The 16889-nt window shown below is 48.0% G+C and overlaps 1 protein-coding gene across 5 annotated transcripts in view; it reads right to left on the bottom strand.

Moving 5' to 3' along the window:
* Positions 1–302: 302 nt before the first annotated feature.
* Positions 303–16889, bottom strand: part of GKAP1 (G kinase anchoring protein 1) — a 1031394-nt gene continuing 1014807 nt past the window's right edge. For all 5 annotated transcript variants that reach the window (XM_069625871.1, XM_069625874.1, XM_069625873.1 and 2 more), the window contains one exon: positions 303–649. In XM_069625871.1, the coding sequence (XP_069481972.1) occupies positions 602–649 (48 nt within the window). In that variant the 3' untranslated portion in view covers positions 303–601. The remainder of the gene's footprint in view (positions 650–16889) is intronic.

The raw sequence follows: 16889 nt of genomic DNA, 5'->3' as shown, positions 1-16889 counted from the left end.
TAGATTCCTACAGCTGACTATCATCTCAGGGTGTATTCCCATTGAGAGTTATAAAAAAGGGTTGTCACAGTTAACATGTTTTAAAGCCTAGAAATTGAGAGCACAGTTTTCATGGTCTCACACATAGCAGTTAAAAGGAACATGGTAATGGAAAGAAGGAATGAGATTGGCAGATCTTCTGAATTATGCTGTTGATGTGCTCCCAGGGAAGATGCACATCTCTACTACTGCCAATAAAAGTTACAATCATGATAAGCCATTCCAAATAAACACACAAACAGTAAAACAGATGCAACTACAAATTGCAAATGGAAGGGTAACTTTATTGAATGATGAAAAATTAACAAATCATGGTAGTTCTCACCATCAATGGTAAGACTCCTGTTGGAACATTCGTTTTCTACTTTCCGCTACAAAATAAGTTTAGAACCAACAGAAAGTGCAAAAATGTTAGAAATCAGTTTGTTATACTACTATTTTAGTTATTGTCAGAAAAACGGCATAGTTCAGCAGTTGACCCGCATAAATATGTACATTTTTGCTAAACCCTGAAGAACAGGATTTGATTTTCTTTCCGGCGGTCGTAGTGGCAAGCCCTTGATCACCTGCAGGTTTCCGCTTCTGCGTTTCGTTTACCTTTTTTTCCACCCTGCAACAGGGATACAAAAAAATAAAGGCACAGTTAATGTAATTTACTGACATGCTTTTATTTCCCTCATTTACTATATAAAAACGCCTTGACAAATCCACATGGATAATTGTAGTTTTGTAAATACAGACAACATTGGTAGTAAATGTTACATATAAAAGTTGATTCAGAATTTTTGTTTATTTTCTTTAGACAACATAAAACAATGTATTTATCCAGCACACTTAGTGCACACAACCCTATTTGTGTAAAAGTATGGGGAAAAATATACTAGGAGCGGAAAGCACAATGGTGGGCAGTTCAACAATCTTTCTCGACCTTTGCTAGGTGCCCACCTAACAGATGTATGGATATGTGATGGACACTTTTGGAACATTTGATTGTCCTGTTTTCCTTGGGTCTTGCCATGTGTTTATGATAAACCATGATGGAACTGGAAGACTACTGTGCAAGTGGTAGGCAGTAGATTGCTTTCTTTCTTAAGACTTGGTATAATGTTTAGTGTATTTTATAATTATTGTGACTGTTAACTTTGCATCTAATCTCATAAATAAAAGTAAAAAACATATTTAGGGTGGCAGTTAGGATGGAATGCTCCTATGCTTCACCAAGGAGTAGCCACTATGCCAAGCAGCAAGACTCACATTTGTCACACAAAGGGGTCGGGGGACGAAGATGAAGGTGAATGCTTAGATCCATCGAGATATTCAGCAGCTAATGGAAAGACCAAGAACCCCTATGTAACAATCAGATCACTACCCAGACAGAAAGAAAAGAGCTCAGGATAAGTACTTGGCAAACAGATGGTGTAACATACACTAACTGAACTAGAGCCCTGCAATAAAAATAAAGAGCACAGTTATGAGATGTTTGGCACTAGACGAGAGTAGCTTTTCAGAGCTCCATAAGAACAAATTGTTAGGAATGTGTTCTGATTTATTACATTAAAATGCAGTATTTATGACTTCTCATTGAGTACAAGAGTCTGAGGTCATAAGGTTCCAGACCGTGGAATCCTCAGGAGAATGTTTTTGCTTGAAACACACAGTTGGATGTGAGCAGCAATGATGGCTGGGGGTCTCATGTAGTTATCTCCATTATAGATAATAAACAATTGATTAATCATATCCAGCCTGGTTTGTGGCCGAACATTGGCGACGAGGATGGGATCATGGTTGCAAGGAGGGAGCACTTACCTCAGTCTTGAGACCCCCCAACCCCAACGGCTGACAAGGAGGGGCCGTCGCTCCAACCGCTTTGCTGCTGGCCACCCGCTGCACCGTACGAGGTGGAGATTTGACTAGCGGTGTGCGGAGCGAGCCGGACGAGAGAAAGGACACGGCGGCCAGCTTGCTGTTCACCGCACTGCACCGTAGGAGGTGGAGATTGGCCTAGCGGTGTGCAGAGCCGGATCGAAGAGTAGAAAAGGGACAGATCCTGTTCGCCGAGGTGAGGTCTTCCAGTCTTCCCAGCAGTGTGTGGAGCAAGCCAGACGGCAGAAAGGACACGGCGGCCAGCTGAGCAGGCTGCTGATTTGTATCCTGCGCCCAGCGGGATCGAGTTCCGCCCCGCTTTCCCGAAGTCAGTGCCGGGAGATTTCGGGGCGGGGTAATCTTTGGACATCGCGCGTGAGAGGCTCCCGTTTCGCGAGGAAGGAAGGGGCCTCCCACTTTTGGGACACGTGATGCGCAAGCCACGTGACGCGTGCCTGTTTCTGGTGAGAACGCTCTCAGGGCGGACCGTCATGGTAATATCCCTATTTAGAAACAGCACAGAAGCTCAAGGCACTTTTATCTGCTCTCCCGACCCAGGGCCCACATGGGAAGGCGGTAGCTGAAGACGATGCTGCAATCGTAATTTCTAGAGTGCAGTGTCTTTGTGATTTATTTCAGTGATTTGTGCAGAACGTTTTCACAGGTGAGAAAAAAAAGGGATATTTTTGTGTTACCAGAATAGAACTGTCCATTTGTACTGTATCATCGCATTGTACTGCATTTTCCCGACCTCATCGGAAGTTATTTGGTGTACATACATCAGATATGGCCCTGTCAGGAGTTCCGGGACTGCAAATGTTTATGCCTACCCCAGGCCCACCCAAGATTAAGTGGGGTCCCTGGAAGAGAGGATTTTTGCACTATGTGAAGGCAACTTGTGGAAATGGGATGTCCACCGAAAGGAAAGTATCCATGCTTATGAGATTCCAACATGATGGGGAGACTGTGGAAGAATACATTACGGCACTGAGGCACCTATCTTTAAATTGTAAATTTGGTGGGGGGGTTGGATGAGCATATAAGGGACCAATTTATGTTGCACTGCTCCAATGATAAGATCCGTGAGGAAGTGTGGTTGAAAGATGACCCTAGTTTGGAGGAGGTCATTGGTATTGCTAAGAGAATAGAAAATACTTTGCAATGTGTGGCGAAATTAGGCCCTAAAGAAACAAAACTATCACAAGCTATTGAGGTATTGAAAGTTAGTGATAAAAAGAAAGATGGTATAAGGGAAAGAAGGAAACCGAAAAAGCAAGTATGTGAAGAGGAATGATGTTATCCAGGGTAAGAGTGGAGTGAGTCAGGTGGGTAATAAAGTTACCCAGAAGGATGGTGCGCAGAGAGGCCCAAGGAGGGATGACCGATTGTGCTTCAGGTGTGGAAATGCACGTCATTTCTCAACCTCTCCCATATGCCCTGGGAGACGAGCTAACTGCAGTTTATGTAAGAGGTGGGCGCACTTCGAAAATTGCCGCAAGAACTACTACATTGGTGGAGGAAAGGAGACTATGTTTGTTGAGGAATGTAATGCGGGGTCATCAGATGAAGGTGAAGAGTCTGAGAATGAGATTGTCACAGTGAATATGGTGAAATATACTGAGGTTGACAAGTGTTAACATCCAGCTGCTTGGGTTGAGGTGAATGGACTGCAAGTGAGAATGCTGGAGGATTCGTGTTCAAAGATCACATTGATGTCACGTGCTACGTATGAGAATATTGTGTGTGGTCGTATGGAAGATCTGGGTCCATCCGATAAGTATCCCGGAGACTACAATGGAGGCAAAGAACAAGTTACTCTCTTACCTGGTAACGTTCTTTCGATGGGATGGTCCGACGACGTACTCCATATCTATGACAGTAATCACCACAGCTGTGCTTCTTCAGAAAATCTTTCGGCGTCTGCGTCGATGACGTCGATACGCTGTCCTCGAGGGCCTCCGTTGAGCCGACGTCACCGGATGTTATAAGTAGGACGCACGACGCCCGTAGCCTCAGTTGTAGTTTTTTCCCAGAACGTGTGGCACCAATCTACTGCCAATATGCCCACAGAAAGCTTTGCGGAAACGTAAACTGCAATCGCATAAGAAATTCTGTAGCAGGGAAGGCAGGGAGGGAGCGATATGGAATACGTTGTCGGACCATCCCATCGAAAGAACGTTACCAGGTAAGAGAGTTCTTCGAGGAGATTGGTTCCTCTGACGTATTCCATATCTATGACAGACTCCCAAAGCAGTAACAACGTAAGGAGGTGGGAAAAGAATTTAGAATATACAAATTTAGGATGCCCAATCAAATTGCAGAGTAAAGGACCACCTTGCCAAAGGCCAGATCCTGCCCATGGATAGAATCAAGGGAGTAGTGACGTACAAAAGTACAGACCGAAGCCCAAGTGCCTGCATCACAGACGTTACAAATAGGAACACCCCTCTGCAGGGCAGTAGAGGCAGCCATACCCCTAGTCTAATGGGCCTGTAAGCCTACAGGAGGATCCTTACCCGCCAGGCGGTAATATTCAGAAATTGCCAAGATAATCCAGCTAGACAAAGTCTGCTGAGTCACAGCTTGTCCCAAACGCCTTCCAGCGTAACCAATAAAGAGCTGATCGTCCACTCTGACCCGGGACATGCGTGAAATGTAGAAACTTAAAGCTCTCTTAGGATCTAACCTATGGAGCCTCTCCTCTTCCTTACTGGGATGCGGAGGAGGATAGAATGCCGGAAGAACAACCTTCTGGCTCAAATTAAATTCCGACACCAACTTCGGAAGAAAGGAAGGACGAACTCGAAGGACAACCCTGCCCTTATGAAACACAGTGAAGGGTGGCTTAACTGAAAGTGCCTGCAACTCACTCACTCTGCGAGCGGAAGTGACCGCAACTAAAAATACAGTTTTAAGGGTTAACAGTCTCAAAGGACAAGAATGCAAAGGCTCAAACGGAGCACCCATTAGAAACTTGAGAACAAGGTTCAAATCACAACCGGGCACCTAGAAAGGTGACGGAGGGAACACATTAGTGAGCCCTTTCAGAAACTGAGAAATTAAAAGGAATTTTAAAATCAGAACACTCCTCAGACAAGCGCTTAAATATGGACAGCGCCGCCAGGTAACCTTTAATGGTACCCACTTGCAAGCCCCTGTGGACTAAAAGCAAAAAAAGACAGAACTACAGGAATGTCACATGAAAAATGATCCACATTCTTAACCCTGCACCAGTCGCAGAACTTTCTCCAACGGCAAAGGAACAGGGACTTTGTTGCCGGCCGTCTGGCCGAAAGCAACACCCCCATCACGTCTTCAGAGAGGTCCCAATCCTTATACCTCAACCTTTCAGAAGCCAAGCGTGAAGGTTGAGGGATCTGACCTCTGGATGGAGAACCTGACCCCCCCCCCTCCCGTGAGAGCAGATCGTCTCAGTAGGGAAGACGACGTGGAGGGCAGATGGACAAGTCGAGAAGGTCCAGGTACCACGCCCTCCTGGCCCAAGCCGGAGCAATGAGCATCATCTGGGAACCGAACCTCCGTTACCTCCGCAGCACCTGCGGGATGACAGGGACTGGAGGAAACGCGTACAGCAGTGGGAAGTACCACTCCACCACAAACGCATCTCCTGATGCTCCTCTTGGAGGAAATTCCCGCAAGCAGAACCTTTTGCACTTCTGGTTGACACTGGAGGCGAAGAGATCCACTTGAGGGGTCCCCCAAAGGGCGAAGATCTTCAGGAGAATCTCCTGAGCCAACTCCCACTCGTGAGAGATCGCGCTCTGCCTGCTCAGAGAGTCTCGTTTTTGTCTTCGGCCAGATGAACTGCCGAGATTGAAATTTCCTGCTGGATGGCCCAGAACCAGAGCTGCATTGCCTCCCTGCACAGAGGAAGTGGCCCTGCCTCCCCCTTTTTGGTGAGGTAGTGCATGGCCACTGTGTTGTCCGTCAGGATCAGGACATTCTTTCCTCGCACAGTCGGCAGAAAAGCCTTCAGGGCAAGCCCGACGGCCCTCAGCTCCAACAGATTGATATGGAGTCTGGACTCCGACGGAGAACAACCGCTGACTGTCAGCTCGTTGGCATGAGCTCCCCATCCCGTGAGGGATGCATCCATCATAATTGTCACCTCTGGCCAGGGCAGCCAAAATGGAGCCCCCCCATCATCAGATTGCCTTCGTCGGCCCCCCACAGAAGGTCTGGAGGGACCGAGGGCGGCACCTGAACGGGGTCCGACATCCTGCCGGAGGACTGTGACCACTGCATCTTGAGAGCCCACTGCAAAGATCTCATCCACAGTCGGGCCTCTGGCACCAGAAGAATGCAGGATGCCATGAGGCCGAGCAGCCTCAAGAACTCAAATGCCGGGAGACTCTGGGCATGTCGAAACTCATGTACCATCTGCTGAATGTGAAGAGCCCTCACCTGGGGAGGAAAACACTGCCCCAGGGACGTGTCGAGCACTGCTCCGATGTACTGGAGCCGCTGAGTTGGCGTCAAGTGAGACTTTAAGTTGAGGGAGAAGCCCAGCTTGTGAAGGGATTGGCAGGTGACGGACAGATGATCCAGGACTTGCTCGGGAGAGCGCGCCCTGATCAACCAATCGTCCAGGTAGGGCTAGACGTAAATCCCCCCCTTTCCTGAGATGCGCTGCCACAACCACCATGAGCTTGGTGAAAACCCTCGGGGTGGAGGTCAATCCGAACGGCAGGACCTGAAACTGAAAGTGCGAGTCGCCAACCGTGAACCTCAGGTACTTCCTGTGCTTTGGATGGATCGGCACATGAAAATAAGCATCCTTGAGGTCGAGAGACACCAACCAGTCCTGAAGTTGAAGGGCCTGGAGGACTTGAGAAAGAGTAACCATCTTGAACTTGTCCTTCCTGAGGAGCTTGTTCAAACCGCGCAAGTCCATGATGGGTCTCAATCCTCCGTCGTTCTTCGAAATAAAAAAATAAGGGGAATACCATCCCTTGTTCCTCACCGCTACTGGCACCAGTTCTATGGCGCCTTTCTCCAGCAGGGATTGAATTTCATGCGCAAGGAGTGGATCCGGACTCTTCAAAGAGAGGTTCCCTGGTGGATTGTCGCGAGGCCTCTGCCCGGAAAGGAAGACAGTAGTCATGGGCTATGATCTCCAGAACCCACACATCTAAAGTAATGGCACGCCATTCTACCAGATGCTGCGCCAGCCTTCCCCCAACCGGAGAAGCATGGGCCTCGTGACTGAGCTGAAGCGGCTGCTGCAGTGTCTGAGGGCTAAGCGGCAACTGCACGCGCGGCCTTGGCACCTTGAGTACCTTGTTTTCCACCTCTGGCACTCCTACGGTTGCCCCTCTGACTTGCAGCTCCTCTCAATTTACTAAAGGATGAGTAATAACGAAAGGAACCATCCCTCCATTGCTGTCCCCTAGGACGAAAAGGCGGAGGTTGGCGGACTGCAGCGCCCAACGACTTCGCTGCAGCTTTCGAGGTCTGCAACCTCTCAAGGCTCTCTTCAGCCTTGCTGCCAAAAAGATGTTCACCATCAAAGGGCATGTTGAGGAGCCGGGCGTGCACATCCAGAGCAAAACCCGACTTCCGCAACCACGCAAACCTGCGCATTACGGTGCTCGCCGCCATGGACCGGCTGACGCAATCAACCATGTCCAGACCCGACTGAACGGATTCACACATGGCGTCCTTGCCATCCTGCACGATAGCAAGGAAACCAATCCGTTTCCCCCCTTCGGGAATATGATCAGCCACTAGGGAAATACAGTTCCACAGAGTGTGCGTGAAACGCGACAAGGCACAAACGGAGTTGCTAGCCTGAAGCGCCATACACCCAGAAGGAAATACCTCCTTGACCCAGCCGTCAAAACGTTTGCCGTCCCTATCAGGAGGGATGGTAGGGTACGACGCCTGCTTTGCGGGGGCCGTAGCCGCCTGCACCACCAAATTCTCCGGAGTAGGGTGCATTGTCAAGTAGCAGGTGTCGCCACTGGCTGGGCGATATTTCTTCGGCAAGGACTTGCTCATTGCCGGGAGACTCTCCGGAGAAGTCCAAGCCGCAGCCACCCTTCTCTGCAAGGCCATATGGAATGGCGGCACCGGGTCAGTTGGAGGACGTTGGTCCAAGATATCAGTCAGGTCATCCTGCTGAAAATCCCCAGGGGGGGGGGAGCAGACCAACCCAGGTATTCAGTGACCCTCGACATGAGGCGCTGATATGAAGATTCGGCATGCGTGCCAGGCTCCGGCCTACCAAACTCCACCTCCGGAGAGGTGTCTAGACCACTGGCGTTGTGCAGCGACTGACGCAGGTCCTCAAGTTGACTGTGACCAGAAACAATGTCATCAGGAACCAATGCAGGAACCTCACCTTCCTCAGAAATATAATCTAGAGGCTGGAAAGAGGGTACAGAAAAAGGCACAAAGACATGTTTAGTCTTAGCCATCGCCTTTCTTGGGGGTGCCACCATGCCATGGGGTACCTCTGACAAGGCTGCCTCGAAAGGCGTCGACGGAATGGGCGTCGACGTCGAGCGCGGCGCCGACAGCTTTGACGGCATCGACACAGGCCTCGAGGGCGGAGCCCCGAGCGTCTCTCTCGACAGCCTAGGCGTCGACTACTTCCTCAGAGGCGGGGCCTCGAGAGAGTCCGTCGACTACCTCGGGGCCGCCGGCATCGATGTCTTCTTCGAAGACTTCACAGAGTCTCATGGTCTCGATGGCGTCGAGGACCGGGACCTGGAATGGGCATGTCTAGAGCGACCATCCTTGTCCGACCGGGACCTCGAAGGCACCCAGTGGTCGCGACGACTGCTCGAGCCCAAAGGCGGATGAGCGGTGTCTCTAGCGCGGCCTCGACTGGCGTCCTCAGACGGCGCGGCCGGACCGGAGCCCTGTGATTGAAAAATCACCAACACCTCCTTTCGGAATGAATCCCATTCCTCCGGAGTGGAATGCTTGTTGGGGCAAGCTACCCGCCGACGGGCGGAGTCCTCGGAAGAGGACGGGGAAGGCGACCTGTGACGGTGCTTCCTGGAGTGCCTCGAAGAGGCAGAGGAATGGTGGGACCGACTCCCAGACCGAGAACCCCTGGACTCACAACGACGATGCGGAAAGTCGCCCCTTGAATCGTCCGTTGAAAGACCAGTGGAGCGCGACTTCCGGGGCTTGGCCACCTTACCGACCTACAGCAGCTTCTTACGCTCCCGCAAGGACTTCGAAGTGAGCGATTGGCAGTCGACACAGTCGTCCGTATCATGGTCCTCCCCGAGGCACCAGAGGCAAGCTTTGTGCGTATCCGTCAGGGACAACTTGGACCCGCACACCCAACACTTTTTAAACCCAGACTGCGGGGTGGAAGAAGACGAAGAAATCATAGTCGATAGCAATGAAGAAACAATTTTGAAGAACCGAAAGAACACGTTTGCAGAAAAAACGGAACTGAGGCTACGGGCGTCGTGCATACTACTTATTACATCCGTTGACGTCAGCTTGACGGAGGCCCTTGAGGATGGCGTATCAACGTCATCGACGCAGGCGCCGAAAGATTTTCCGAAGCAGCACAGCTGTGGTGATTACTGTCATAGATATGGAATACGTCGGAGGACCCAATCCCCTCGAAATAGAGTTATTGGGATGTTGTACTGCTCATTTCAGTTTTAAGGGGAGGTCGACGTATGGTAAAATGTACGTTGCGAAGAAAGGGGAGACCCTACTTGGATGGAAGGAGCAAAGAGGATTAGGGATCAGACTAGATCTTAACAGCAATGAACAAGTTTTGAACATTGGTAGTGTGGTAGGAACTGACAAGACGAGAGGTGATGTGAACGATTTAATTGAGAGGAACCCGGAAGTTTTTAACAATGGTGTGGGGTGCCTTAAGGGCATGGTGCACAAGATTGTATTGAAAGACGGGAGCACGTCTGTGTATGCCAAACTCAGACCTTTGCCTATGACTATGCGCAACGCGGTAAGGAAGGAGTTGAGGAAACTAGAAAAGGCGGGTATTATTGAACCAGCTAAAGCTGTAGAGTGGATTTCCCCAGTAGTAGTGGTAATAAAAAATCAAGTGGGGATTTAAGGGTTTGTGTAGACTTCAGGGAATTCAATAGGTGTGTGATAGCGGACCGTCATCCCCTTCCAAATATGGGTGAACTATTGAGTCTGATCGGAAATGCACATTTTTTTACCAAGTTAGATATGGCAAGTGCATATCACCAAATTAATTTGGAGGTTGAATCGCGAAAACTCACAGCCTTTATCACATATGAAGGGACTTAACAGACCAAAAGGCATACAAGCAAAACTGATATCAGCCTCATCAGTTTTCCAAAAAGTTATGGATAACCTTCTAAAGGGAGTGAGTGATGTTTGGTGTTTTCAAGATGATGTACTTACATGTGGGAGGAGTGAAGAGGAATTAAAAAAAAGGGTGGAGATGGTCTGGAGGATTTTCAATGATTGTGGTAGGGAGAAGTGTGTATTTTCTACCCGAGTTGTGGAGGATTTGTGTTACAAAATATCAGAGGAGGGCCTGAGACCAAGAAGAGATTTGGTAGATGGTATTAAAAGAATGCAAGTGCCAAGAAATCAGGCCGAATTGAGATAGTTCCTAGGGACGATAGAATTTTATCATCCTTTTGTGGAAAGCTATGCTGATGGAGTCACTGGTCTGAGGGCGTTATTGCGGAAGGGAGTGGAGTTTGGGTGGGATAGAGAATGTCAGATAGAGTTTGATGAAATAAAACTGAAAATTAACATGGCAAAGCCATTAGCTATGTATGACACCAGAAAGAGAACTGTTCTTTCCGTGGATGCCAGAGAAATGGGCATCAGGGTTGTAATGTCCCAGGTGGGAGCTGATGGTGTTGAGGCGGTGGTGATGCATGCGTTTCGTATGTTAAAGGGTACTGAATTGAATTATCCGGTTTTAGAGCAGGAGGCCATAGCCTGTCATTGGGGCATTGAGAAGCTTAAAAATGTTGTATGTGGTCAAGAATTCACACTGAGGACTGATCATAAACCTTTAAAGGCGATATTCGAAAGCAAGGGGCTTGATAAAGTTTCAAGGAGGGTTGCCTGCTGGGTAACTAGGTTACAATGTCTGAAATTCAACATCAAGGTAGGTCCGGGTAAAAACAATGTGCAGGCGGATTATGCTTCCAGACTGAGAGTAGATGCCAATGAAGGAGAGAAGGAAAAATATGTGGATGTAGGCAACATGGTGTTCGCCACCACGGAAGGAGTGATACAGAAGAATCAATGGGCCGAAGCATTGCAATCAGATGAAAGATGGCAACGCATTGTTGGTTTTGTCAGGGAAGAATGGCCGGAGAAGAGATTGTTGTCTGGCGAAGAGAGGTCTCTGTGGGAAGTGAGATTGGAGTTGTCAGTGAAGGATGGGTTGTTATATCGCTGTGACAAGTTGGTTGTTCGCGGGTGTTTGAGGGGGAGGTTCGTTAAAGTCGCACATCAAGGTCATATTGGTGTTTACAAAACCAAGGAGATTATAAAAGCTGACTATTGGTGGCTCGGTCTTCATCGTGAGGTCGAAAGAATGGTTGGTGAGTGTAGTGAATGTATCAAATCTGGAAAACACTTGTCTGCTGTGGTGCAGCCGGTAAGAAAAGTGGGAGCACCAAAATGTGTCTGGCAGGATCTTGCCATAGATCTTCTGGGCCCTGTGGATATGGGAAAGGGGCGATGAAGGTTTGTGATTGCTTTGATAGATTTGTTTCCGAGGTGGACAGAGTTCAAAGTGATGAGGGATGTTACGTGCCAAAGTGTTGGATTTCTGGATGCAGTTTTTGAGAGAGAAGGGCTGCCAAGAAGTGTGCTCTCGGACAATGGTCCACAATTTACTGGGAAATCGTTTCAGGAATATTTGTACAAGTGTGGCATATAGCACAAGAGAACTGCATTATACTATCCTCAAGGGAATGGCACGATTGAGAGGGTAAATCGGTGTATAATGGTGTGGACCGTAAGGTTGCAGTCAAAGAAAGTTTGTTTGCTTTGCGAATGGCACCGGGTGTTGAAACGGGAGTCAGTCCTTTTGAGCTGGAGAGGATGGAAGGGAAACACATTGCTATCTCCTGCGTGGCTGGGTAAGGCGAGAGAAACTGATAAAGTAATGGATGAGGTGAAGCTGAGGATGGAGGCACGGAAAGAAAAATGGGTTAGGAAGATGAATGAGAAGTTTCCTAGGAAGACAACAGTGGTTGAGGTGGGTGATTTGATCAGGAAAGCTGTTGTTCCTAAGAAGGGTGATTCTCTGTATTCTGATCCTGTCGGAGTTGCCAAAGTGCTCTGGGGAGCGGTGGGATTGAAAAGTGGTCAAATATGGAACTTGTCTAGAGTTGCTAAAATAAGGAAGTAAAGCGGGAACCTATATTCAAGGTTTGTGGTATCCTTATACGTGCAGCTCATGATCATTTATATTATCATTATTTGTTTATTGTTGTCGAACCTTCTGCTTTTGCCTACTTTTATTATTTAAGTTAATCACTGTTTCTTTCTATGGAGTAATTCAAATGCTATGTTAGTTTGTTTTAGATAAGAGAGGGGGGGTGTTATGAATGTGTTCTGATTTATTATACTAAAATGCAGTATTGCTTTATGACGTCTCATTGAGTACAAGAGTCTGATGTCATAAGGTTCCAGACTGTGGAATCCCCAGGAGAATGTTGTTGCTTGAAACACACAGTTGGATGTTCGCAGCAATGATGGTTGGGGGTCTCATGTATTTATCTCCATTATAGATCATAAACAATTGATTAATCATATCCAGCCTGGTTTATGACCCAACATAAATTACCTGGATGGATACAACGATTCCGCCCACAGATTCCTCATCTTTTGAAATACGCTGCAAACAAAGTCTGCTGTATAAAGTATTTTCAGCCACCAGGCGGCAATGCGTGGCTCTGAGGAAGGCTCCATCACGACTCCTTGGCACTGTTAACTGTACTTCTAATGTCCTCCCACATAATTTCCTGCTCTGCATAACTCTTAAAAACGTGTTCTCCCAGCAGGGGATGCTGTGTGGCTCAGCATCTAGGATGCTCGAGTTGTTGGCTTTGGGACCGGACAAGACGCTGGTATAAATGGCGTCCCGTGACCTCATTTACTTTTTTGCTTTTCTGCATGCCCAGCACTCTTACTCAGGAACAACTTGACTGCTTCAGAGAATTTATCGGGCACATTTTCAAAAATGTTCGAATTCCTATAAATGTCTTCCTTTTTTCAACCATGTTGACTCTGAAACCTTAGGGTTTCAAGAAATTTCATGATTGCGGCACTAAAATGTCAGTAACTGATCCACAAGACCTAAAGGATAGAGACAACAAAGTGTTCTAGTTCGATGCCGTAGAAGCAAAAATCCAATGATGGCAAAATCTCTGCGGTCGAGAAATAACCCGAGAGTGAGAAGAAATGGTCAAAAAATCACCATAAAAAAATAAAAATAAAACAAATTAAAAAAAAAAGTCTCATTTGAGGAGCGACTCCCGTCATTCGTCTTCTTCCTCATCCTAAAAGGAGGAGGAGGAGGCACTCAGTCCCAGACTGGATAGGCAAGTACGCTTTCCCTTGAAAAACACTTCAGTGCAAAAGTGGAAAGAGCCTCATATTAAAAAGATGCAGGTTTTTGAGAAAGCGGGTCTGCCTGATTCAGTCTCCTCCTGGAAAAAGACTTGTGAGCGCACCGTGCCCAAAAAAGCCAGCAGGGTCTCAGATCACCAACCTCCTCATATGTTTAAGAGCCTGGGAGAGGTGAAAGCCTCAAGAAGAATTTGAGCGACATCAGCTCCACAGACATCCTCGGACGGTTGCCGCATACTTCGACGCCCTGCCTGCCTTGGTGGATCTCTCAGGGTCACGGTCGAAGACACCTCGACTCATAGGTTCGGGCCCAAGGCAAGAAGGGACTTTAGGTCTTTTTACCAGGGCATCTGCGATCAAGATGATGACCCGGTTCCTTTCACGATCGAGCCCATAGGTGTCTCTCGATAGTCGATGTGGTGAACTAGAAGGAGGACTCTGACTACAGTGGGTCATGATTCAAGGTTTACAAACTCAGACATTTAAATAAAAAGGAAAATGCCTATACGACCCTAGCACTATGAGGGAAGTTGCCTGTCTTCTAAAACAAAAACAAAGGGTGCTCGAAGTCCAAATTAAATAGCCCAAAGTCCAAATCGAAGATAACTAACTTACCCTACCACTTTAGAAAGTCTAACTAAAAGGAAAAAGGGAGGCTTGCAGAATAGCCTCAGACTGGGCTTCTGCCTGGCCCAACTCATAGGACTTATTCTCCGTCTCAAAGTTCCTTTAAAATATATGGTTACAGTTCACAATCTTTTTATAAAGTTTGTTGGTAAAAATATCCTCAGTGTTCTGTTTACTTCCCCCTTGGAAAAGAAGGCGACTTCTTATTTTACTTTTCTTTGATCTTACCAGTAGTTAAATCCCTCCAGGATAAAGAAAACACGTCTCTGTATCCCACCTTCATGGCCCTGGGACTACCCAAGGTTCTGATGCTCTTTGGTAGGTATATTGGTTCAAGTACAATTAAATAAACGTAGGGCACCTTCAGTTGCTTTGCTTGCCTTGTTGCAGAGCATTTAAACTCTTTTCAAAACTGCTCCCTGTAGGAAGTATGCCCGTCTGACTATTAGTTGCTCCTATCTTTTTCGGCTTTCCCAGCCGTGCCCGTTCAGTTCTCCTAGGATCTCATACTGTTGGCGGCTTCCCCTGCATCAATATACAGTGTCCGTATCTCTTTCACTCCTTTTTCCGTGGAACGGGTGCCCATCCCCACTCCCTCAGGTTCTCCTTCTGTTGTCAGTTTCGGTACTCTGGTAAATCGAAGTTCGTAACCATCAGTGTCCTCACATGGGAGCGTACGCTTCCCCCTTGATACTCTTCTGGTTGCCAAAGGCACCTGCCGTGTGGGCTCGGGGACCGGCTCTTCTTCGTTTGATCTCGACGTTGGATGACTGGCACCAGGCCCACCATCGTTCTCTAGTGGTCGTGCCACCAGAGAAGACTGTTTTCTGTCCAACTCCTTTCCTCTCCTGACAGGAGCCTCTTGCTCAGTCAGGGTGCCCACCTCTTAGCCTCCAGGTAGCAGGTCTTGTTTCTTCCACACCAACACTGGTTCTGTGGCTTGGCATAACTTCACCCCTCCAGGACATCGTCTCTGCAGATGCTCACCTCTGCGTATCGATGACTCTTCTCCATACATAGGAGTCTGCCTCCCATTCGAAGTCCGCTTTGCTCTTATGCTTGTCATCAGAACAAAAAGTAGTGTGCCTGTCTTCTGGGATTATGGCCTTCAGATGATTTTCAGCATTACATGAAGCCAACCAAGTGAAAGAACGGTCTTTGTTGGTTATAATCTTAAATGGAGATGTCAAAGTCGCTCCAGCACCCATATAGGCAGAAAGTGTGATTTGGACTGGCTGTTCATTATTGGAATGGGAGTCCTTATTTCCAAGAGGGGAGTCACTCACAGTTATGACCCACTTGCCCAGACACCTAGGGAGGGTCTTGCTTAGCGAGCTCACCTCCATAGCTTCAAAGGGGGTCTTTCCCCTCTGGGGGAAGGGACGAAATAGCCCAGATTCATGTATCACAAAAGCAGGAGGACCCTATTTATTTTTAATACCATTCTAATGCCTATTTTTGGCTGTCTTTTCATGCCGAAAAGCGAATTCACCCTACCTATGGTACCTTTCCCTAGAGATCGCTGGTGTACCTCCCATCTAGAAAGAAGGGACCAGAGGAGAGGGACTGGCCCTCTCCAAATCAATCCTATATTAACTAAAAATGCTCTCATGTGTATATACATTCCCCATTCTTTGTATGTGGATATAACCATCCTCCTTTTTGACAGCCTTAAAAGACTGGTGCTTTTCTTGAAGAGTTCATACAGGTGGTGAGCCACTCAATTTTAATACTCCACCTCATCTGTAACATTAAAATGCCTAAAGGATTAGGGTAACTAAAAACAAAAAGCAATATCAAAAGAACCTGGATACTGTGAGAAACCTGAGGTGTCTCCCTGGCTAGTCCCCAGGGATCGGTCATCCCGGTGGCCAGGACACAGTCATCGCTATTGGATCCAGTTCCTGGGGGTGGACCAGTGTGGGAGGATCACTTGGATGGGGGTCCTCTGGGAGTGAGAGACTAGTGAGATGTGTTACCCCCATTCTTTCAACACCTTTTCCCCATCCTATCACGTAAGACATTCAAAACCACTGCCCTCCCCTTTTCCGATGTGAACACTTTCACACAACACACCAGTCAGGCAATTTATCAGAATCACACACACCTGACAGCCCTTTCCTTTCCCTTCCCCACAGGGATAAAAGGTGGAGTAAGAGCACAGTATGAGCAAGGCAGACCTCGCGACGAGGCAGCTATCCAGACTCGGCAGTTCAAGAGGAGGAGTAAGATGGCGAATATCGAGAGGCTGACAAGGTGAGACACGACCTTGTCCTTTCCGACACAGACCTGCGAAACCTCTGCAGAGGGAATCCCAAGCCTGAGGACAAAAACCCAAGTGTGCTGCAACAGGTGTCAAAGGTACACGGAGCGTGTCGACGCTGACAAGCGGGAGCGGGCAAAACTCCTGCTACCATGGTACCGGCCTTGACTTCAGCGAAGAAGAAAGCCAAGCGGTTCATCACAACCGGAGACTCGAGGGGGGGAGCCGATAAGAACCGGGCTGTGGTAAAATCAAAGTCGCAAAGTTGAGAACATTTAAAGAACTGTAAAAGTGTAAAGGGGAGACCAGCTGCAGAGGGGGACAAGCACCAAGTGGGTGCTGCTCCGAGAAACTCTTGTCGACCCCTATCTGAGTAAAACTACAGAAACCAGAAGGCAGAGAAAGAGCTGCCAAGTTAGGTCAAAGTGGTCATACAGGAGGTCAAGCAAAATCCCTGTACAGTCGAAAGCCTTTGATCTACGGACTTGAGAAAGCCAGGAAA

The sequence above is a fragment of the Ambystoma mexicanum genome, chromosome 6p (genome assembly GCF_040938575.1).
Source record: "Ambystoma mexicanum isolate Mex_15411 chromosome 6p, UKY_AmexF1_1, whole genome shotgun sequence".
NCBI lineage: Eukaryota > Metazoa > Chordata > Amphibia > Caudata > Ambystomatidae > Ambystoma > Ambystoma mexicanum.
Note: the sequence above shows the minus strand (reverse complement) of the source record. Positions and strands in the feature narration are given on the sequence as shown.